The sequence below is a fragment of the Panthera pardus genome, unplaced genomic scaffold (genome assembly GCF_024362965.1).
Source record: "Panthera pardus isolate Hobbes unplaced genomic scaffold, ASM2436296v1 HiC_scaffold_11, whole genome shotgun sequence".
NCBI lineage: Eukaryota > Metazoa > Chordata > Mammalia > Carnivora > Felidae > Panthera > Panthera pardus.
This window is the reverse complement of record NW_026526666.1, coordinates 28,443,078-28,466,244: the sequence shown is the minus strand read 5'-3', so window position 1 is coordinate 28,466,244 and position 23,167 is coordinate 28,443,078. Positions and strand designations below refer to the sequence as shown.

General features: G+C 35.3%; 1 protein-coding gene across 10 annotated transcripts in view; it reads right to left on the bottom strand.

Moving 5' to 3' along the window:
- The window catches only part of EVI5 (ecotropic viral integration site 5), a 241,354-nt gene that overhangs the window by 82,687 nt on the left and 135,500 nt on the right, over positions 1-23,167 (bottom strand). For all 10 annotated transcript variants that reach the window (XM_019437920.2, XM_019437919.2, XM_019437921.2 and 7 more), the window contains 3 exons: positions 10,281-10,415; positions 7,198-7,338; positions 5,690-5,848 (listed from right to left, as the gene is read on the bottom strand). In XM_019437920.2, coding sequence (XP_019293465.1) covers positions 5,690-5,848; positions 7,198-7,338; positions 10,281-10,415 — 435 coding nt within the window. The remainder of the gene's footprint in view (positions 1-5,689; positions 5,849-7,197; positions 7,339-10,280; positions 10,416-23,167) is intronic.

Genomic DNA, 23,167 nt, shown 5'->3' with positions numbered 1-23,167 from the left:
GAAATGAAAAACACAGTAACAGATGTGAAGAATGCCTTCAATGGCTCATCAGACAACTCCCAAAGTGGAGCAAAGAATCAGTGAACTTAAAGATAAATCAATAGAAATATTTAACACAATAGAAACTGAAACACAAAGAGAACAAATAATGAGAAGAAAAAAGAAAAGAGCATCGAAGAGTTACTATCAATATCAAATAATCTAACGTATGTGTAATGGGAATCCCAGGAGGAGAAAAGAATATGGAACGGACAGAAGAAATATCTGAAGAATAACCAAGAATTTTCCAAATTTCATGGTAGATAGAAATCCACAGGTCCAAGAAACTCAGAGGGAAACAAAACAAAAAATACAGCAAGTCATTTCATATTCAGAGTGCTAAAAACAAAAGAGAAAATCTTAAAAGTAACCAGAGGATAAAACACATTACATGCAGATAAACAAAAATTATAACAGAATTCTGGTTTACATGGTTACTGACAAGAAGAGTAACTTTAAGTGTTGAAGGAAAAACAACAACCCAGATTTCAATATCCAGCAAATATATATTTTAAAATTGGAGAAATACTTTCCCAAACAAACAAAACTAAAAATCCACTGCCAGCTGATCAGCAGTACAAGACATGTTAAAGAGATTTCTTAAGCAGAAGGAATATGACACCAGACAGAAACATGGATCTGTACAAAAAAATAGAATACTGAAAAATGGAATAATTGAAGGAAATAAATATCATTAAATTTTTTTTTAATTTCTCTGAAAGGTAACTGATTAAAGCAAGACTAGTAGCACATATGACATATTTGTACTATATGTAAAAGCAAAATATATGACAACAAATAGCACAAAGGATAGGAGGAAGAACTGGGAATATACTGTTGTAAGGTCCTTATACTACATGTGAGGAATATTATTTGAAGATTAGCTCTCATTAGGTGCATATTAAAAAACATAGAGCAACCAGTAAAAAAAAAAAAAAAAATTAAGGAATATAAAGAAGTCACTTGTGGAGATAAAATGGAATCATAATGCCCAATAAATCCAAGAGGAAATAGAAAAAGAAAAGATAAAGAACAGATGGAACAAACAGAAATAGCTAGCAAGGTGACAGATATTAATCCAAACTGAATCATCAAACATAGACTAACCATGACTGCTAAAAGAGACTGGGACTCCATTTTTAGAGCTTTATTGAGACATACACATAAAAGTCACCCACTTAAAGTGTACCTACACTTCAGCAGTTTAGTACAGTCAGAGTTGTACAACCATGTGTCAAACTGGATTTTTAAAAATGTTCATCTATATGCAGTTTATCAAAGATATAAACAGGCTGAAATTAAAAAGATGGAAAAAGATAAATAAGGCAGAGACTGAAAAAGAACAGCTTAGAGGTGCCTGGGTGGTTCAGTCGGTTGAGCATTCGACTCTTCATTTTGGCTCAGGTCATGATCTCACAGTTTATGAATTTGAGTCCCACATCAGGCTCTGTGCAGACAGTGCAGAGCATGCTTGGGATTCTCTCTCTCTCTCCCTCTCACTCTTTTCCTCCCCCACTTCTGCTTGCGCGCTCTCTCTAAATAAATAAATAAACAAACTTAAAAAATAAAATAAACATCTTAGATAACTGTATTAAGATAGACTAAATCAAAATGCATCCTGAAAGATAAAGAGGGTCAGTATATAATAACATTCATTTTAAACTTTTGTAAAGTTTATTTATTTTAAGAGAGAGCAAGCAAGCAGGGAAGGGGCAGAGAGAGAGAGAGAGAGAGAGAGAGAGAGAGAGAGAGAGAGAGAGAGAAGAGAAAGAGAAAGAGAAAATCCCAAACAGGCTCCATGCTGTCAGTGCACAGCCCGATGCAGGGCTCAATCTCACAAACCATAAGATCATAACCTGATCCAAGATCAAGAGTCTGGTGCTTAACCAACTGAGCCACCCAGGTGCCCCTAATAAGATTCATTTACTAGAAAAAAATGACAATTAAAAATTTGTGTGTCCCTCTAAAAGTGGCTCAGAATATTTTAAGCCAAAAAACTGTCATAATCTAAGGAGAAACAAATCTACAATCACAAGAGAAGGTATCTATTTGTTAGTATTTGAAACATCAGGTGATACACACAACTAGAAAGAATATAGAAGATACAAACAGTATAATGAAGAAGTTTGATCTAATATAAGTAAGACTCTACAGACTACAGTCTGTGACCACAAAGCAATTTCGTTAAACGAATGACATAAACTACTAATGAAGTGAACCAGAAATCTATACACTTGGAAATACAAAACATACTTGTAAACAAATCTTGAGTCAAACAAGCAATCACTAGGGAAGTCAAAAGCATGGAACTGAAGAATAAAAAATATATTAGAAAAGAAAACATAGGTAGGAGTACAAATAAAGGGGAAAAAAGATGAAACCCAAGCAACAAATAATAAAAGGATATAATAACAGAACTAAATTATATAGAAAACTATGGTACAACATGGAGGACCAACAAAAATGAAAAATCCAGTCTTTAGAAATATTAATAAAAATGGCAAACCTCTGAAAAAAAAAATGGCAAACTTCTGCAAACACTTTTCAAGAACATAAACACAAATAAACACTATTAGAAATGAAAAAAGACCTAAATATTGACCTAGTAAAAAGAAATTTTTTAAAAAGACACCCTGAACAATTCTAAGTGATGAATTTGAAAGTTTAGATGAAATGTGTCTTCCCAAGCAAACACGTCTTACCAAATGAGACTCAAGAACAAACAGAACACCTGAAAAGGTCTATAAGCCTTCAATAAGTAGGATCAATAGTTACTATTCCCAAAAAACAAGACAAAAAGATAAGACTATTTAAAGGAATGGATCCCAGCAAATATTCAAGAGGTAATTCTAATCTTAGACAAAATTTTGTAGAAATAAAAAGATAAAATACAATCTGATTTATTCCATGAACTTATTATAACTTTCATACCAAACCTAGAGGAGAGTATCCCCCAAAAGGAAAATTATACTACATTCTAACTTAGGTAAGAAAAATCTAAAATATTAAAAACCTAATCCTGCAATGTGTTGTGTATGTCCCTGTACGTGTTCTATATCATAAACTTGTTTATTTTTCAGTATTTTGAGAACTGTACCTCAATATAACTGGCTTGTTTTGCAATCCTATGTATTTTACTTTATGCATGAAAAAAAATTTTTATTTATTTTGAGATAGAAAAAGAGAGCACGAGAAGGGGAGGGGCAGAGAGAGAGGGTGAGAAAGAAACCCAAGCACACTCCAAGCTCAGTGCAGAGCCCGAGGTGGGGCTTTATCCTACTACTGTGAGATCACAACCTGAGCCTGAGCCAATATCAAAAGTTGGACGCTTGGGGCACCTGGGTGGCTCAGTCGGTTGGGCGGCCGACTTCAGCTCAGGTCATGATCTCGTGGTCCGTGAGTTCCAGCCCCGCGTCGGGCTCTGTGCTGACAGCTCAGAGCCTGGAGCCTGTTTCAGATTCTGTGTCTCCCTCTCTCTGACCCTCCCCTGTTCATGCTCTCTCTCTGTCTCAAAAAATAAACATTAAAAAAAATTTTTTTTTTGAAAGTTGTACGCTTAATCAAATGAGCCACCCAGGCACCCCTAAAAACATTATTTGGAGAAAGGATCTGGAGATTTCAGACTGCCAAAGGGGTTCATGGCATACAAAAAAAGATAAGAATCCCGGTACTGAAGAAACTCGTAGAGCTATACACAAGGAAACAGGTGCAATAATATTCAGAGTAGCATTATTTGTAATAGCAAAAACTGGTACAAAGAAGGAAGAGTGTGGCTCAAAAAACTGAGGTGTACTTACTAGGTGGTATTTTCTGAAAGTCACTAAAATGAAGGAACTGAAACTACATGTATCAACAAGGACAAATCTCTTCATCTGGACGTTAGATATGAATCATCACCAGTTCAAGCACTGGCATTTAGGAACAAGTGCCTTACACCATTTCTCTTTCATCAAAATGCATCCAAAATTACACTCTGTCAGGTACAGTTCAAAATACAAATTCCTTAGGAAGCCTTTCCCTAAACCATCTAGTTGGAATTAATTCCCCCTCCTATTTTCCATAGCAGTTTCTATCAAACTCTTTAGTTACCAGATTTCTAAATTAAACATTTTTCCAGTTTTATTGAGATATAATTGATATACAGCACTGTGTAAGTCTAAGGTGTACAACATAATAACCTGACTTACATATAGTATGAAATTATTAGTTAATATCCATCATGTCATATTGTGAATTATATTAAGTGTAGTTTGTGCAACTGATTTTTCAGTTAAGTTCTCTCTGATGACTAAACAGTCCTTTGTATTCAACAGTTCTGAAAATTATGTTGATTGATTTGATTCATTCACCACTGTGAAACAAAACCTGAACACTGGCTTAAAAGCTGTGTTTCTATCTTTAATGTGTACAGTGAGATAAAATCTGTTATAAAAATAAAACTTTCAGGGGCGCCTGGGTGGCTCAGTCGGTTAAGCGTCCGACTTCGGCTCAGGTCACGATCTCGCAGTCTGTGAGTTCGAGCCCCACGTCAGGCTCTGGGCTGATGGCTCAGAGCCTGGAGCCTGCTTCCGATTCTGTGTCTCCCTCTCTCTCTGCCCCTCCCCCATTCATGCTCTGTCTCTCTCTGTCTCAAAAATAAATAAACGTTAAAAAAATTTAAAAAAAAAAAATAAATAAATAAAACTTTCAATTATAAAAACTGGATTTCTACTTTTCATAATTTCACTGCTATAGTCAATTGTAATGAAAAATACAAGAAAATAACTTTGAACAACATAAAACAAAATCTATTTAATCTAAAGGATTTACAGATTCATGTTATGTTAAAGTTGGGATGATCATTTTGCACATATGTATACAGAATGATACATGAGTTAACTATGCCCCCTACTGACTATTTTGAAAACCAAATAACATTACAGAGAATCCAGAATGTGGTCCACACAAATGTACCACATAAAAACCAAATGTACTTTATAATGCAAATGGGCTCATTAAAAAGGATTGTGCAAATGTTAAGTCAAGTATATTTAAGACAGAATTTATCACAGAAAGAGAAGACTTAGAAAGAAGTATAATTTTGGAATTAACTGCTCAGAGTTACCACATTACATATAAGGAAGCATCATTCACATTATATTCTGTACCAATTGTTTTCGATGAGGGGCAATTTTGCCCCCAGGGGACATCTGGCAATCTGGAGATGCTTTTGGTCAAAACCTGGGGTGAGAACCACAGTGCTACTGGGACCTAGTAGGTAGAGGACAAGGATGCTGCTAAACATCCTACAATGCACAGGCCAGTCCCCACAATAAAGAATTACCTGGTTCAAGAATTACCTGGTAATAGAGTCAAGGTTGAAAAAATTTGCTTTACATGAATATTTCCTCTCAAGTTGTACAACAAGGCAACAAAGTTAATAATGTATAGTTTTATGACTTGCTTAAACTTTGCTGACTGGGTCAAAGAAGACATTAAATCTCTGATATCAAAGACTACAATTTTTAGCCCTTTCCATTTGGGCTAGGAAATTACAGTCTAGACTTTTAGCTCTATTCTTCTGGCTCTATTCTAGGGATGATATAACCTGTGCATAAACTTTTGATCTGGTAATGTTATTTTTTAAAGCTACTGGGCTTTCCCATCATACCTGTGTTTCCATTTCCATCATCCTTTGTTTTATTTCTCTTATTTCTGCCTGAGTTTCAGCTTCTCTAAGTCGAATGGTCATCAGTTCATCCTGTAACTCATTCACAGCATTCTTCTTTGGTGGATCTTTCCACCTCCCAGTAGTACGAGCTAAGTGGCGCTGAAAGACAAAAAATTAGGTTACAACACATATTCCTAGTATCAAAATAAGAGCTAACTTTCCTGAGCACTTACTTCATGCCCAGTACTATATTAAGCATTATGTATACATTATTTTATTTAATCCCCAGAAAACCTTGAAAGTTAGGCAACTATTATCTTCATTATACAGGTCAGAAAACAGAAATGGCAATTAAGTAACTTCAGAAAGGTCACAAAGCCAATAAGTGGCAGATCTGGAATCCAAGCTCAGATATAGTTCAAATCTGTTTATACTATGGATTGATTATTGTAAAGAATATAATTTTCACCCTCAATTTTTTATAAGAGAGATTTCCACAATGTTAACTAAATCCCAAGCAAAGAAAAAAATGGGGCTATTCATGAATTATGGAGGTAATATTAGGAGTGTTCTCAAAATATCCATGGGGAAGGATCAGTTTCGTTGTTCTTAATTTCCAGTTTATTGCTGCCTGATACATTTATGGTAATGTCAAGGACTAATTTCAGTCTTTGCTAGATGTAGCCCCACCCCAAATTCAAACCAAAGTCACTACTCTGAAATGGTATATACTGTTTTCTTGTTTCCGCTCTCCCTTCTGTCTTCTAGATTCTTTTTTTTTTTTTTTAATGTTTATTTATTTTTGAGAGCGAAAAAGAGACAGAACACAAGCAGGGGAGGGGCAGAGAGAGAGAGGGAAACACAGAATCCGAAGTAGGCTCCAGGCTCTGAGCTGTCAGCATAGAGTCTGACGCGGGGCTCAAACTCACAAACCAGGAGATCATGACCTGAGCCCAACTCTAATGCTTAATCAACTGAGCCACCACAGAATCTTCTAGATTGTTTTTTTTGTTCCTTGTCAAGAGTTTCAAACCCTCATATGTGAATAAATTTGAGGACACATAAGTGACTGATTTATTTTGTGAGATAACCAATTTTCAAAAGAGGATACGAATGTATAGACAAATTTATACTGGTATCACCCTTGGGCTGTTTCATACTGACCAATGGATTTAGCATCAGCAGAAGAAATATGTGCTATATATGCTATATAAAGGAAAATTTACTTTTCGTTCTTTAGAAGAAGTTATATAAATCACAATGATACAGTAACAACAATGTGACTTGATTTCTATTTTATCTTTTATTTATTTATGAGGATTTAAAAGGGAAAAGCAGCTTGAAGGTACTTTCAACTTATAAATGCTCTCAGATTTTTACATTTCAAGAAACTTTCTCACTTTAAACTCAAATCCTAGTGTTGATCATCAGCTACTTCAGACTCACACAAATTGGATACTCCGGTTTTACCCACTTTCTAAAAAGCATGCAAAAATATACTGATATACCTGCCAGTGTTCCTCTAAATCCTTGACTTGTTGTCTAAGTTCTTTCAAACCCATAATAGCTTCTGCTTCTCTCAGTTTCACAGCAATGAGCTCTTCCTGAAGCCTTGCAATGTTATTCTCATCAGGAAAGGAGTTGTTTCTCTAAAGCCAGAAAAAACATAACTTGGGATTTTTATTAATTTAAAAAAATAAAATAAAACATATATAATAAGCTATTTTGGCCCATATGTAACTGCACTTCATTTTACAGTTTTACTGAGATATAAATCACAAACCATGAAACTTACCCTTCAGTGGTTTTAAGAGTATTCACAGGATTGTACAACCATCATCACAATCTGCTTTCAGAACATTTTAATCACCACAAAAAGAAACCTTATATCCGTTAGCAGTCAGTCACTCACATTTTCCCTCCCTCAACCCCTGGCCAATCCCTAGTCTACTTTCTGTCTTTATGGATTTGTCTATTCTGGACAGTTCATGTAAATGGAATGTGGCCTTTTATGATTGGCTTCTTTCACTTATGTTTTCAAGGTTCATTGCTTTTTATTGACAAATAATATTCCCTGTGTGTATATTCTACATTTTATGTATATTCTACATTTTATCTATCCATTCATCCAATGACAGACATTTAGGTTGCTTCCACTTTTCAGCCATTATGAAAATGCTACCATGAATATTAATGTAAAAGTGTTTGTATGGACCTGGTTTCTAATTCTCCTGAGTTTTATACTAAGGAGAATTGCTGGAGCAGAAGCTAATTTTGCACTTTTTAAGAAACTGTCAAGCTTTTCCAAAGCCAATGCACTGTTTTACAATCCCACCAGGAATGTATGAGGGTAATTGTGCTTAATTTTGAGGACAGAGAAAGTCTAACTCTGCTTTATTAGTAAAACACTAATCAGCGTTTTGAAGCAACATGATTAAAAATGTTTTTCAACATGATAATAAGCTTACTAACCTCTGATTAGGTCTCCAAACAAAGCATGAACAACATTTACATTTTAAAGATTTATGGAAAAGAAGAGTCCAAAATCCTTTTTGTTGTATTTTTTCAGCATGTTACTTTGGAAAGGAGTATAAAATATTTGTACATTAGTCACTATTTATATCAGCATTATGAAATTAACACCAAGGTGATCTAAATATTTGCTTCAAGAGTACAAGATTTAGACTGATTCCTTACCATACTGACAGACCCATCTTGGGATACAGTGTAGACCCTATTACATTGCTCTGTGCCATGACCAAGAGATCCTGAATTAGGCTCTAGTAAAAGCTCCTTAGGTAAACTTAAGTACTACTGAGATTTCAAGTCCTGAATCTGTGAAATTTTCTATCTAAAATATTTCATGGTAGGATGAAGATTTTAGCCCACAGAGATAATAAAGTTATTCTTGCCAACTACACATTTTTATGATGGACTATAAATATCTTCCAATTGAAAACCAGAAATTTACTATATATTCCTACACAAAGAATTCCTGTATTTCCTACACAAAGAAATTAACCATAGGAAGCATGAAGGCTTCTAATTTCCTTTCTACTCTATAACATAAATACCAACATAGCTACTTAAGAAATCCACTTTTATAATTTTTTTTAAAGCTTGTTTATTTATTTTGAAAGAGCATGCATGCACGTGCAAGCACATGTGAGCAGAACACAGGCAGACAGACAGGGAGAGAGAGAGACTCCCAAGTGGTCTCCACATGGAGCCTGATGCAGGGCTTGATCTCATAACTGTGAGATCATGACCTGAGCCGAAATTAAGTCAGTCGCTCAACCAACTGAGCCACCCAGGCACCCCAAGAAATCCATTATTAAATTGGACCCAAGGATACTTCTTCCAAATTTTCAAATTTTCAAATTCCAAATTTTCAAAACTGAAAGATCCAGATTCTTATCTGCATCACAGAACCCAAGGTACTCCAACTTAGAAACCAAATATTCTGTTATACATTTTTTACAGCATTCTTGCTGGCTTTTTTCTCAACAAATAGGAGAAAAAATTCTCCAAAAATAGTGTAAAAATAGCCATCAGATTTCTAGCAAAATTATTCCACTACTGATGGTAGTTACACCTGCTTTAGTTCATAAAGAAATAAGAACAACTTGAGGCTATCTGTCATGTTCATTATTTATGAGGCTTTTCAAAAAAAAATTTTAATTTATTTATATTTATTTTGAGAGATAGGCGGGAGTAGGGGTGGTGGGGAAGGGGCAGAGAGAGAGGGATGCAGAGAATCCCAAGAAGCCTCTGTGTCAGCAGAAAGCCCAATGCAGGGATCGAACTCACAAACAGTGAGATCATGACCTGAGCAGAAACCAAGAGTTAGACACTTAACTGACTGAGCCACCCAAGTGCTCAGGCTTTTATTCACATAGCTAGATACTATAAAGATAAAAAGAACACTTAACATAGAGCCCGAGCCATCAATGATTTCATAGAGGACAAAAAAGAGATTCAGAGTTTGTGATCTGGAACACAGACTCTCAAGTCTGAGAGTTACAAGAAATCTAAAAGCATTTCTATTTCTACTAACTTATCTAATCCTTAAAATTCTTTACTAATCCTGAAAAGAAGTAAATTAGCTTCCCTAAGTATGCCTTGGGCTAAGATCTTCCTACATATCCTGAGGTGGCTTATGTAGCTAGCAAAGTTTTAACAGTTACACGCAGATGAAATTTTTTCTGACATGTTTATGTATTAGCCATATCCCACTAGATGAAGATACTATAATATTTGAAGACAACCATTAATATGTATTCCCTAAGTTTCTCTTGTTCAACATTTAAGTATTATTCATATCAACATTACCCTGCTTGTCTTCCTCTAAAAGGGCTCTAATGTTTTTTGTTTTGTTTTTTTAACCCTTAAAAAAAAAGGGGCTTTGAGTAGTATGGCAACAACAAAGAATAACTGAGAATCTCATTTTCTTTGTCCTTTCCTCTCTTAGTAACTAGTATGTAAGGTTTCCAATGTATGAAAACACCAAGTCCAATTTAACTGCTCAATAAATTCATCTTATCACATGTCCCCTCTAATTTGGGAGTGACACTATTTATATTGTTCTCACCTTCTCTATATCCAGGACTTTATCCTGCATCTCCTTTAGTGCACACTGAGACTCAGCTTCACTCAGACGAGCTTGGACCAATTCCTTCTCTAGTTGCAGCACAAAATCTTCATTGTAGTTGGAATTGCATTTATGCTACAAGTTATAGACGTATGATGAAATTCCACGGAAGTATGAACATATACATATAATAAAAATAAATGCAATTACACAATACAGTTATTAAGGGTAACCAAATGTAAAAGTTCCATCTACCCACTACTTCCAGCTTATCTCCTCCAAATGATTTTCCAAGGAATAAAAAAGTCCAGGCTTGGTATCTATAAAGACGATCACATTACTTTGTGTTGGTAACGATACTAAACAAGTTATACTAAATTATATTATACTAAATGAATCTAATTCATGGAAGATAAATGTCTCCTTTTATTTTCCCATCCATCCAAATACTAAGAATTTGTTCTGACTCTACAGACATGCTCTGTACAGTAGGGTAGCCATTAGCCACATGTGGCTACCGAGCACTTGAAATGTGGCTTGAAATAGTCCATACTGAGAAAGGATGTGGCTAGTCCATAATGAGAAAGGATGTAAAATACAAACTGAATTTTAAGACTTAATATGAAATAAAAAGGCAAAATCACCTCATTAAGCATTTTTATATTGGTTAAAGGTTGAAATAATATTTTACATACAGAGTTTAAGAATATTAATTTCATCTATAATTATTAAGTACTCATTTTAAAATGCATATGTGGCTCACATTATATTGGTATGGGACAGCACTGTTACATGCTACAGAAGTACACAGTATAAAAAAAAGTAAATATTTAACTGAAAATTCTCTTTTAATGTGACAGAAATAAAAATAAGGCATCCATAGTAATATGAACCATCCTAAATTGCAACAGAATAAAAATGTATTTGCTCTTAGAAATGTAGATCTCTTTAAGGATATGCATGAAAATCACTGCTAGAAACAGAGAAAGGAGTTGCTGCACAAAGAAATTAACCATGGAAGCATGAAACCTTTCCGTTTCCCTTCTTGCTTTTTAATGTGAACACCAATGCAGCCATTTAAGAAATCCCTTTTTAAACTAGTTTCTATAAAAAGCTGTTTAAAAAAGCAAAAGACATATAATTCACCATTATGTAAGACTTCCTAAAAGAAACTATTATTTCCCATTTAATTTACACAGTAAAGAAAAAGAAAATTCCAAAAAAGAGTCACAGAGAACCACCTCCTATTGAGCTAGCTTGAGTAAAGATTAGTTCCTTTCACTCTTCAATATATTAGGAATAAGACAGATGTCAAATTAAAACTTTATTTTAAAACTAGTAAATGCTTAATTAAAACATGATATTTGCTTTCTCCAGTTACCCAAAAAGATGATTTTTAAAAATTAATAGTTCACTTACTAAACAAAATGAGGACTTTTTAATTCAATGTATTACACATTGTTTCTTCTAGTAATTTTGTGGCACCATTAAAACAGTATTTCTATGTAAGGAGTACATGTGTGGCAGGTATTATCACTTTAGTAAATACTTACCTTGCTAAATAGGGAAAAGGCACTCTTTTGTAATGACCACATCCAAACTGGAAGCGCCGTATTTTTTGTTTAATGAGATCATGGTTATTTCATGAGTAATACTAGAATTTTTTGCCTTAATCTAAAGCCCTGACAACTGTAGTTCGGGTTTGTTTGCCACAATTTTATATTAGGAGATACCCAGGAAAACATCAAACCCAAATGATCTATATGAGAATGAAATCACTGCTCTGGTATAAACCAATTGATATAACTAAGCACAAAAAAAACTATACTAACATTGGGGACACATTTTTATCAATAAAATTTATAAAACATCAAATTATCTTCTATTGTTCAAGGAATAAATTCTAAATTCCAGAGTTTACACATCTTATTTCTCCTTTCATATTTCCCTTTGAGTTCAGGATTGTTTCTTAATCCACTGTAAACTAGCTTTAGTTCTCATCCTGTCCTGAAACTAACTGTTCCAATCACTAACAACATCAATACCCAGTAACGGTATAAAAAACTCAATGGAAAGCCCTTTTATTCAGCTCTTACCTTCACTGGATAGTCTACTGAATTTGACTGACCATTCTTAAAACTTTTTCAATTTTGAGGTGCTACTCCTCCATAGTTCTACTGCCTATCTTCTCTGTTGCCTCTGCCAATTCTGCTACTTCATACAGGTATGTACGATTATATGTACATGTACATGTGTATGTGTCTATCAGTCCCCAGGGTTTCAATATTGTGTGTTTTCTCTTAATCTTTCTGTTTTCTTATTTTGTAGATTCATCCTATGTGATTTAATCCGCTATCCAATATAGTCTGTATGTATAGGCAGTATTAGCTGTTATCTCTATGTAGTCAGTATAGGCAGTGGATGAACTTGCCAAGGAAAATCTATATAACAGTAAAAAGGGGAAAGTAGAAGGAAAGAGAGAAGGTAAGAAGGAGAATATGATGAAACTCTAGGGACAGTACACACATAGATACACAGAGTATATAAACTCAAATCTGTATTTTCAGCCCAGATCTTTCTACTAAGCTATAGATCCGTATTTACAACTACTATTGGTTTTCTCTGTCTGGTTGCCCTCATATTCACCTCACATTCAACATGCTACAAGTCAACTCTCCATCTTTTCCTCCTTGTGTATGTACTATTTCTGCTAAGGATCCCACCATCTAACAATTGGCCAAGCCAAAACTTGCCCTCTTCTAGTCAACCCATAACACACCCAACCCTTTTCTTCCAGGTATCTCTTCAATTTGCTTGCTCCTCTCCATCTTCATTGTCATTGTTTTTATTCATGCCCTTTCTCTGAACTACTGCTATATTCTTAAATAAATTCCCTTAAAAAATTTTTTTTTCAACGTTTATTTATTATTCAGAGACAGAGCAGAAGCATGAGCATGGGAGGGGCAGAGAGAGGAGGAGACACAAAATCCGAAGCAGGCTCCAGGCTCTGAGCTATGAGCATAGAGCCCGACATGGGGCTGGAATTAACAAACTGGGAGATCATGACCTGAGCCGAAGTCGGACTCAAGGAACTGAGCCACCCAGGCGCCCCACATAAATTCCCTCCTAACTATTGTAGCACTTACAGCATTATTCAATATTTTGTGTTACATACCATAGTAAATTATAATAAACACGGGGCATTTTTACAATTCTACCACCTGGACCAAGTAGATGTTTTCTGACCCTATCGTTTGGAGCCTGAGGAAGTTTTGATTCCGTGTCTATTAATACAAATATGTTAATGAAAATTATACAAGCATTGATATACTTAAAAAAAAATACTCAGAATGAACCTAACACCACTAAGTTAATTTCACCCAATTATCAACTTCCTATATGGCAATTATTCCTGTCCACTTATATTCATATGCATTTTTACTGGACAAAAAGTATTTTCATTGGAATCATTCTTAATATTCATATAGGCTCTTCATTTATTGTTGCAGCTTAGGGAGTTAGAAAAAGTTCTGGCATTTGTTTGGTTGGCTGAAAAATGGACCAAAAGGTGGCTCACAGCGAATGAACTGGAAATGCCAGACATGCCTTGGTTTAATGTAGAGGAAGGGAAAATTGGTAACAAATCTGGGGAAGATATAGACAGACCTCTTTCAATGGGCTAAAAAACAAAAAGACATTTATTTGTTTCCCCTGTGAATGCTCACCAAAGGGTGACCTCAGCAGAGAATTTTAAAAAGTAATTGGATAAGATGACCCATTCGGTGGTTACCAGTCAGCCTCTTTCCTCAGCCACCCAACATTGTCCAATAGGCTTATGAACATAGCAGCCATGGTGGGAGGGATGGAGGTTATGCATCTCAGCAACACAGACTTCCATTCACCAAGGTTATGGTCACTGATGAGAGTCCACTCTGCCAAGAGCAAAGACCAACACTGAGCCTCTGATATGACACCATTCACTGGGGTAACTAGCCAGCTATCTGGTGGCAGCAGGTTACTTACACGGGACTGCTTTTATCATGAAAGGGGCAGCATTGTTCTTATTGGAATAGACACTTACTCCAGATATGAATTTGCCCTCCCTGCACACAATGCTTTTATCAAAACTATCACCTATGGACTTACAGAATGCCTTATCCATCATCATAGTATTCCACAAAGCATGGGCCCATGCTCATGGAATTCACTAGTCTTGACACGTTTTCTAACATTCTGAAGCAGCTGGGTTGACAAAACGGTGGAATGACCTTTTGAAGACTAAATGACAGTGCTAGCTAAATGGCAGTATCTTGCAGGGCTGGGGCAAGGTTCTCCAGAATGATGAATGTGCTCTGAATCCACTATGTGGTGCTTTTTCTTCCACAATCAGAATTCACAAATCCAGGAATCAAGAGGTGGAAACAAATCTGTCTGGAACACAAGAAGGTCCTTTAGAGTGTCTCTTAGTATTACCACACCCTGTGATTAAGGTCAATGAAAAACCAGGAAGGATTACTAATGGCCCAGACCCTTCAGGAATCAAGGTCTGGATTACCTCACCAGGCAAAAAATCATGACCAGCTGAAGTGCTTGTTGAAAGTGAAGGGAATACAGAGTGGGTAGAAGACAGTTATAAATATAAGCTACAATCACATGACAGAAATGAGGACTGTTATTGTCAAGAGTACTTCCTTCTAATCTTGCAAAGAATATGTGTTTTCTTTCCTCTTTCATTTTCTTATCATATAAGATGCAGGGACTTTATATCAAAGTATTTATTGTTAATTTTACATCAGAGTATTTAAGCTATAGGATATCAAGAAGGGAAAACATTACTGAAAGACATTAACTTCTTTTCAGGGGAAGGTGTTAGTGCATTTTCAGTTGCGCACAGGATAACAGTATCATGTTAGGCAGAATTATGACCTTGTTGCTGTCTTTATGTAAATAAGTATGGTTTAAGGAGATGCACATGGTTGTGAAGTTGACAAGGGTTGGACTTATCATGGTTAATTTTTTGTGTCAACTTGACTAGGCCACGGGGTCCAGATTAAAACATTACTTCTGGGTGTTTCTGAGGGTGCTTCCAGAATACTTAGTACATTGCTCTCCCAGTGTCGTTGGGCATCGTCCAATCCACTGAGGGCCTGAATAGAACAAAAAGTGGAAGATACATTCCCTTCCTGCCTGCCTGAGCTGGGACATCGGTTTTCTCCTACCCTTGGACTGGAATTCACACCATCAGCTTCCCTGGCTCTTAGGCCTTTGAACTTGAACTAGAATTACACCACTAGCTTTCCTACAGAGGGTAGATCATGGGACTTATTATCCTTCATAATGACATGAGTCAATTATTCTCAACAAAACTATGTATGTGTCTTAGTGATTGTTTCTCTGGAGAACCTTGAGTAATATAGGATAAATTTTACAAATAAGATTAAATATATTGATTTAGAAGTTTTATTGTTCTCTGGGTTTTGGTCCATTTCAAATTTGACCCATTATAGCTTCTGCAATTTAACTCTTTTTTGGTTGTTATTTCTACCATTTCCAATTTTTTTTGGTTCAAATTTATTTATTTCTTCTTGTTTCAAATCTTTGCAGATCTAAATATGGTCAGGAAAGTGATACTTATGTCAGTGTTTAGTCTACTAAAAATTTTGCCAAGTCAGATTTACCTCTAAGTTTTGGTTTTTATTACTAACAGCCTATGACATTTCTCAAGCAAGCTGGTAGAATAATGGAATAATGTTAACATTAATCCTAATAATAGGTACCACTGAGCACTCATTATGTGCCAGGTATTACTGTAGAGTATCAACTTCCTTAAGTCTCAGCAAGCCTCTATTATACACAGAACTAAAGAAGTACCCTGATTAAGTATACACAACCAGTGAGTGCAAGAACTGGCATCAAAGTGGCAATGTTAACATATGCTGCTGTGGACTGTAAACTACAGTCCACACTTTCAGTGTTTGGGGTTTTTTTTTTTTTTTTCATTTTACACAGGAAAAAAGAAAATGTTATTTATAAAACAGGGGTTTGTTTGTTGAAGCCTTTTAACTCACTCACACTGGAAAAGGAGATGTCAGGAAAGGTGACTGGCGCTACAAAGCCTGAAAAAAAAAAAAAAAAAACTGCAGCAAATGTGGGTATTGTCACTTCCTTACCAGGACAAATGCCATGAGGGGCAGAGGCTGTGAAACAGGTGAACACTGTGAGGCAAAACTTCCTAGTTCCATGTCTATTTAGGAGAACTAAGCATGGCTGGTCTACCTCATTCTATAATTTTTCCAGACCAAATAGACAAAGAAAAAACAAAAAACTAAAATCCTAAAACCAACAACATAACAGCAAAAACTTAAATATAAACCAAAACAAAAACTGGACTTTCATGAAGTTGACTTGAGATCAGGAAAAGAATGATCAACTTTTGAGAGGAAGGAAGAGAAACATCAAAGCCAAGCTCAGAGGTTTAACAGCACCTATCACACTGTGTCCAAACCTTGACCATTTCTGATACAGCTGTTCTGTTTTAAAATGTTCCTCTTCCACTCACCATAAACCTGGTTTTAAAGTTTATGGTAACAACAAAGATGATAGCGACTTGTATCTACTGAGCGTTCATTAAGTGGCAGGCACACCTTAAGTGCATTGTATTCTCACCTAACTTTCACTACAACTTCTACTTTCCTAATAAGGAAACTAAAAAGTCACACAGCAATTGGCAGTTCTGTTAATTGGGAGTATGGACTACAGAGCCCATGTTCTTAATCTTTAAGCCACATAAGGGTTGAAATATTATTAAGGCAATTAATATACTGTTTTAATATGTACTGTTCTAAGAATTAACGGTATAGTATTAAAAATATAAGCATCTTGGGGCGCCTGGGTGGCTCGGTCGGTTAAGCGTCCAACTTCGCCTCAGGTCATGATCTCATGGTCCGGGGGTTCGAGCCCCGCATCAGGCTCTGTGCTGACAGCTCAGAGCCTGGAGCCTGTTTCAGATTCTGTGCCTCCCTCTCTCTGTGACCCTCCCCCATTCATGCTCTGTCTCTCTCTGTCTCAAAAATAAATAAACATTAAAAAAAAAATTTTTTTTTTTTTTTTTTTTTTTAATATAAGCATCTTGGGGCACCTGGGTGGTTTAGTTGGTTAAGTGTCCAACTCTTGATTTCCGCTCAGGTCATGATCTCACGAGTTGTGGGATCAAGGCCAGCACTGGGGTCTGCACTGAGCATGGAGCCTATTTGGGATTCTCTCTCCCTCCCTCCCTCTCTCTGGCCTTCCCCCGCTCTTATCTCTGTAAACAAATAAATAAATAAACATTTAAAAATATATAAGCATCTAAAAATAATGTAAACATCTCACATAACGTTCTTATAACAAATTCTTACGGGGGCATGGGTGGCTTAGTTAAGCAACCGACTCTTGATACGGGCTGGGGCCGTGATCTCACAGGATTGAGGCCCCTGTCAGACTCTGCAATAAAAAGCGCAGAACCTGCTTAGGATTCTCTCTCTCCCTTTGCTCCTCCCTCACTCACATTCTCTCTCCCCCTCAAAATAATTTAAAATCATTCAAAAAATCTTAAAAAAATAAAAAATTCTTAGAAAAGTGTATTTCATATTCACATTAGTAACCTGGATAAATATATGGTTTTTTTATCAAATGAAAACTGCTACAGTTATGATGGCTGGTAAGTCAGCAAGGGACAATTTATTTAAAAGTCTATAAATAATGAATGACTTCTCAGGGCACCTGGGTGGCTCAGTCAGTTAAGCGTCCGACTCTTGGTTTCAGCTCAGGTCATGATCTCGCAGTTTCATTAGTTTAAGCCTCGTGTCAGGCTCTGTGCTGGCACTGTGGAGCCTGCTTGAAATTTTCTCTCTCCCTCTCTCTCTGCTCCCCCAACCTCCTGCCACTCATGCTGTCTCTTGAAAAATAAACTTAAAAAAATTAAAACAAAAACTGAATGACTTCTCTACACTTAACATCAACTTCACCTTTGTCAATGAATCTCAATGTTTCTGTGACACCAGCAATACCACTCCAATGAAATAGAATTTTGTTTAGTAGGTGAAGTCTCTGTTTTTCAACTCCATATGCTTTTCTGGCATTACAAAAATTACAAAAGTGAGTCGGAAAACCCTTAGTAATCTTTTTTGTTCGTGTCTTGAGTAAAACAAAAAAATGAATTCTCACATTCAATGTTTGAAGACTATGTGAGTGATACAGTGAAAAGCAAAAATTAGTGTTTAGTGGAGAGCTTTCTTATATTATGAAAAAAAATCCAAATTGGAAAAAGGACTGTCTACACAAATATATCAAATATCACCTGAATTTAATTATAAATCAAGCAACTGAGTTCAAAACCTGTTCATTATATGTCCTATTTAGGAATCCACACGTTTCATGGAACTCTGTATTCTTTTTTGTAGTTTTTATCACAACTTTAATTAAACAATTAACTGTGTATTTTTTTTATTGTTTATTTTTGAGAGAGAGAGAGACAGAGCATGAGGAGGGAAGGGGCAGAGAGAGGGAGACACAGAATCCAAAGCAGGCTTCAGGCTCTGAGCTGTTAGCACAGAGCCCAAAGTGGGGCTTGACCTCAAGAGCCATGAGATCATGACCTGTGCTGAAGTTAGACACTTAACCCAGTGAGCCAGCCAGGTGTCCCTGTAACTAATTTTTAAAATATCTACCTCTATATATACAAACAATGACAGCAAGTTTGGCTGATGTGCTACTGCATTGTCAGAACTAAACTGTGCTTTTTATAGTAGGTGAGCAAACAATATTTGCTGAATAAATTAGTCAACTCTCGGTTTAAAAACAACAACACGAAAGGTACAGCACAGGGAATATAGTCAATAATAATATAGTAACTATGCATGGTGACAGATAACTACACTTATTGTAGTGAGCATTTCATAATGTATGGAACTGTTGAATCATCATGTACTATTGACACTAATGCCAACTACATTCTGATTAAATAACAACAACAACAACAAAACTCCCCTCTATTATATACTTTATGTTAACATGGGTAGTGGTAACTGAAGACTGCAAAAACAGTCTATAAAATCTATTTGTTTCAAAAATAAACACAATTTATACTAGCATGCAAATATGGTACATTTCTACAAAGCACCTGAAAAAACTATTACACAAGGCAAGTAGTCCAGAGTAGGAGTCTATACCACAAAACAAAAACAGACAGAAAAAAATTAAGTAAAAAATCATAGAAACAGACTCATAGAGAACTGGTGGTTACCAAAGGGAAGAGTGTGGGGGATGGGTGACAGAGGTAAAGAAGATTAAGCAGTACAAACTCTCAGTTACAAAATGAACAAGTCACAGGGATGAAAAGTACAGCGTAAGGAATGTAGTCAATAATACTGTAATACACTTTTATTGTGGGTAAGCATTTTGTAATGTACAGAATTCCTGAATCATGATGTTGTACACCTGAAGCCAACTTAATGTGTCAACTGTACTTCAATTTAAAAAAAAATCTGTATCTTGCTCTCAGCTTCAGCATATGAATCCCAAAAAAGTCTGTAATTTCCTCTACCACATGCTCCAAATAGTTATTTTTTAAAAATCCAAGCAATATGGATGTACAATTTAAAGATCTACCACACTGAATATTTTTTTGAATAATTGGTGTATCCTTTTAAAATGACTTGTTCCCAACATCTTAAAAGTTATATACATCCCTGGGGCTCAGTTGGTTAAGTGTCCAACTCTTGATTTTGGCTCAGTTCATGATCTCAAGGTTACTGAGTTTAAGCCCTATCAGGTTCTGTACTGACAGTGCAGAGCCTGCTTGGGATTCTCTCTCGCACTCTCTCTCTCTTTCTGTCAAAAAAACAAACTAAAAAAAAAAATTAAGAAATCATATATATCCTTTAAGGTGGAAGTTTATCTCTGGTATTTACACACTTAAACTGCAAGATTCTTTTCTTAATGCGGAAAAAAATGTTAAGAAAACAATTACTTCCATGATGGTGAATGCTCATTTATTACTTAAGCTGATAACTACTGTAAAACATTTAATCTAGACTAAGGTCACAATTAGTTTTGGAAGAAAACTTTTGTCCAGATTTACAAGCATACTGATGAAAAGTGTTAAAAGTTTACTAAATGTGTCAGGTCATTACTCTATTTGAATTTTTAGACTTATGTAAACTTATCAAATATTACAAATTAAATGGCTTTTTCTTAAAATGTCACTGAAGTAGAGCTAAATCATGTTTAGAATGCAGGAAGAGATGTTAAACATTAACTTCCATATTCATAAAGAAAAGCAAATCTACTAGATAATCAGGTATGGGGTAATTCCTACTAATGCTGCTGAACAAATACCTTCTCTAAAATAAATTGTGCAGATTTCACAACTTCCACCGAGAAACTGGTAGTCTTTAGTTTATTAACCTTTATTCATGTGTTCAATTTAAGTAAGGTTAGTTTTTATTCTTCAAATCAAACCCTTGGCTCTTAAAAGTATCACATAATTCTTTCATGCTTTCTTCTAGAATTACAGCAAAAGGAAGGAATGTCAGAAGAAATCTTTTCTAGCTTCCCCTTAAGAACTTCCTAGTACAAAGGTCCCAAGAACTTCAAACTGCAGTCATTTCAGCACTCAGCAGCTTTAACTATTACAATTCTTCTTGTTTATGCTTGATCCTAACCAACAAACTGCTGGACAAAACTACTTACTCAGAATAAAATGAATGATGAGCACTTATGTGTAAGCCAAAAAAGCTTTTAAATAGACCAAGCAAGACTCAAAGACAGTGGTTATCAGGATATATTGTTTAACAAATACATCATGCCCCCCTACACTCAAAAGGGACAGAGTCAAACATACAATTGTATGAAATATCATTGGATCACTTCTACTTCTATGGGCTTCCTGGAAAAACTGACATGAAACATGTAAAACAAATACTTAAAGGAACAGTTTAATCTTAATGCTTTGGTTTTATCTTATAGATGATTTAATATGCAATATTTAATTAGTATTACTAAATACTAAATATTAAATTTTATTTAGTGTACTAAATGCTAAATTCGGTAATAAATTCACTCGATCATTTCTGAAAACCAACAATATCAAGTTCAAACTATCAAGGTCCAGCATAAAATGAAATCAATGACCTGTCAAAGATAATCATTCAGTAATTATGTACTGCAGAAATGCTTTCCGAAGAACATCAATGATCAAAATTAATTAAAAATAAAGTTAACTTTTAAAAACTGCTAAGAAGTTTAATATATATAGGGGTGCCTGGGTGGCTCAGTTAAACATGTAACTTCAGCTCAGGTCATCATATCACAGCTCGAGTGTTTGAGCCCGCGTTGGACTCTGTGCTGACAGCTCAGAGACGGGAGCCTGCTTCAAATTCTGTGTCTCCCTCTCTCTCTGCACCTCCCCCACTCATGCTCTTTCTCTCCTTCAAAAATAAACATTTGAAAAAAGTTTAATATATGTATGTATGTGTGTGTGTATATATATATATTATTGCTAAATAAGAATGGTATGTCACTATAACAATAGCATTAAAAACCACTAAAAATTATATGAAACATTAAACACAAGTCCATGAAGCTGGAGTGATACAAGAGTCCATCGTGAATGAGTAAAAAAGATTAGAGAGGAAGAAAGAGAAAGGTCTCTTTATAGAGGAACATTAGCTAATAAGTGTAGAAAAAAATGAGAAAATATGAAAATCACCTTTTGGAAACTCAGTCAGTAGATGCTAAAACTATCACGTACAAGGTGAATAGAGGACAAGAGATTTATTTGGTACCAAAGTATTTTCCAATAGATTACTTAATAGTCGCAAAGAAGAAACCTTATCTTTACAAGGCAGAAGAGTCTGTGGTCACCAAACAGCAAGGTAATCAATCTTGGTATTACTAATAGTGGGAACAACTTATGTTATGTGCTTCCTGACTTAAAGCAAATTCACATTACCTGTCATCTAGATGTTAAAACTGTTTAACTGAATCTAATTAAAGGAAATATGACACCATGAAGAACAGCTCCAGAACATAAGACAACTTGGCTGTATCAGTCAGAAGTCAAGGTTACCCCTAACATTGATTACTGTTTCTTCTCTCTTTCGTCTAGAGAGAAAGTTTATCAGTCTAGAAAGAAGTTTATAAACTTTATTAATGATTTTTGAAGAACGAGCATTTGGTTTCATGGATTTTCTCTATTTTTGTTTTGTGCTGTTTTCAATTACACTGGTTTCTACTCTTTTTATTTCTTATTCTTTCTACCTGCTTTAGGTTGAATTTCCTCTTTTAGGTCTAGTTTCTTAACCTTAGAATATTGGTTTGAGACTTATTTCCTTTCCTAATATAAGCATTCAATGCTATAAGTTTTCCACTACATACTGCTTTAGGTGAATCTTACAAATTTTGATAATGTGTCTTCATTTTCATTTAATTCAGTATGTTCTAATTTCCTTTGAGATTTTTCTGACACATGGATAAAAATGCATTAACTTCCAAACATTTGGGGGATTTTCCAGATATCTATTATTAATTTCTAACTGAATGCTGTTAGTCAAAGAAGATACCTAGTATGATTCCATTTACTCTAAATTTTATGGCCCAGAATATGATCTATCTTTGTAAATGTTCTACGTGAACTTGAAAATAATATGTATTCTGCTGTTATTAGGTAAAATGTTCCATAAATGCCAAGTAGGTCAAGTTAGTTGATAATGTTGCATAGTTCTTTTACACCCATACAGATATTCCAGTTACTCATTTCATCAATTACTGAGACACGGAAGTACTGAAGACTCCAACTACAACTGTGGATTTGTCCACTTCACCTTTCAGTTCTACCAGTTCAGCTT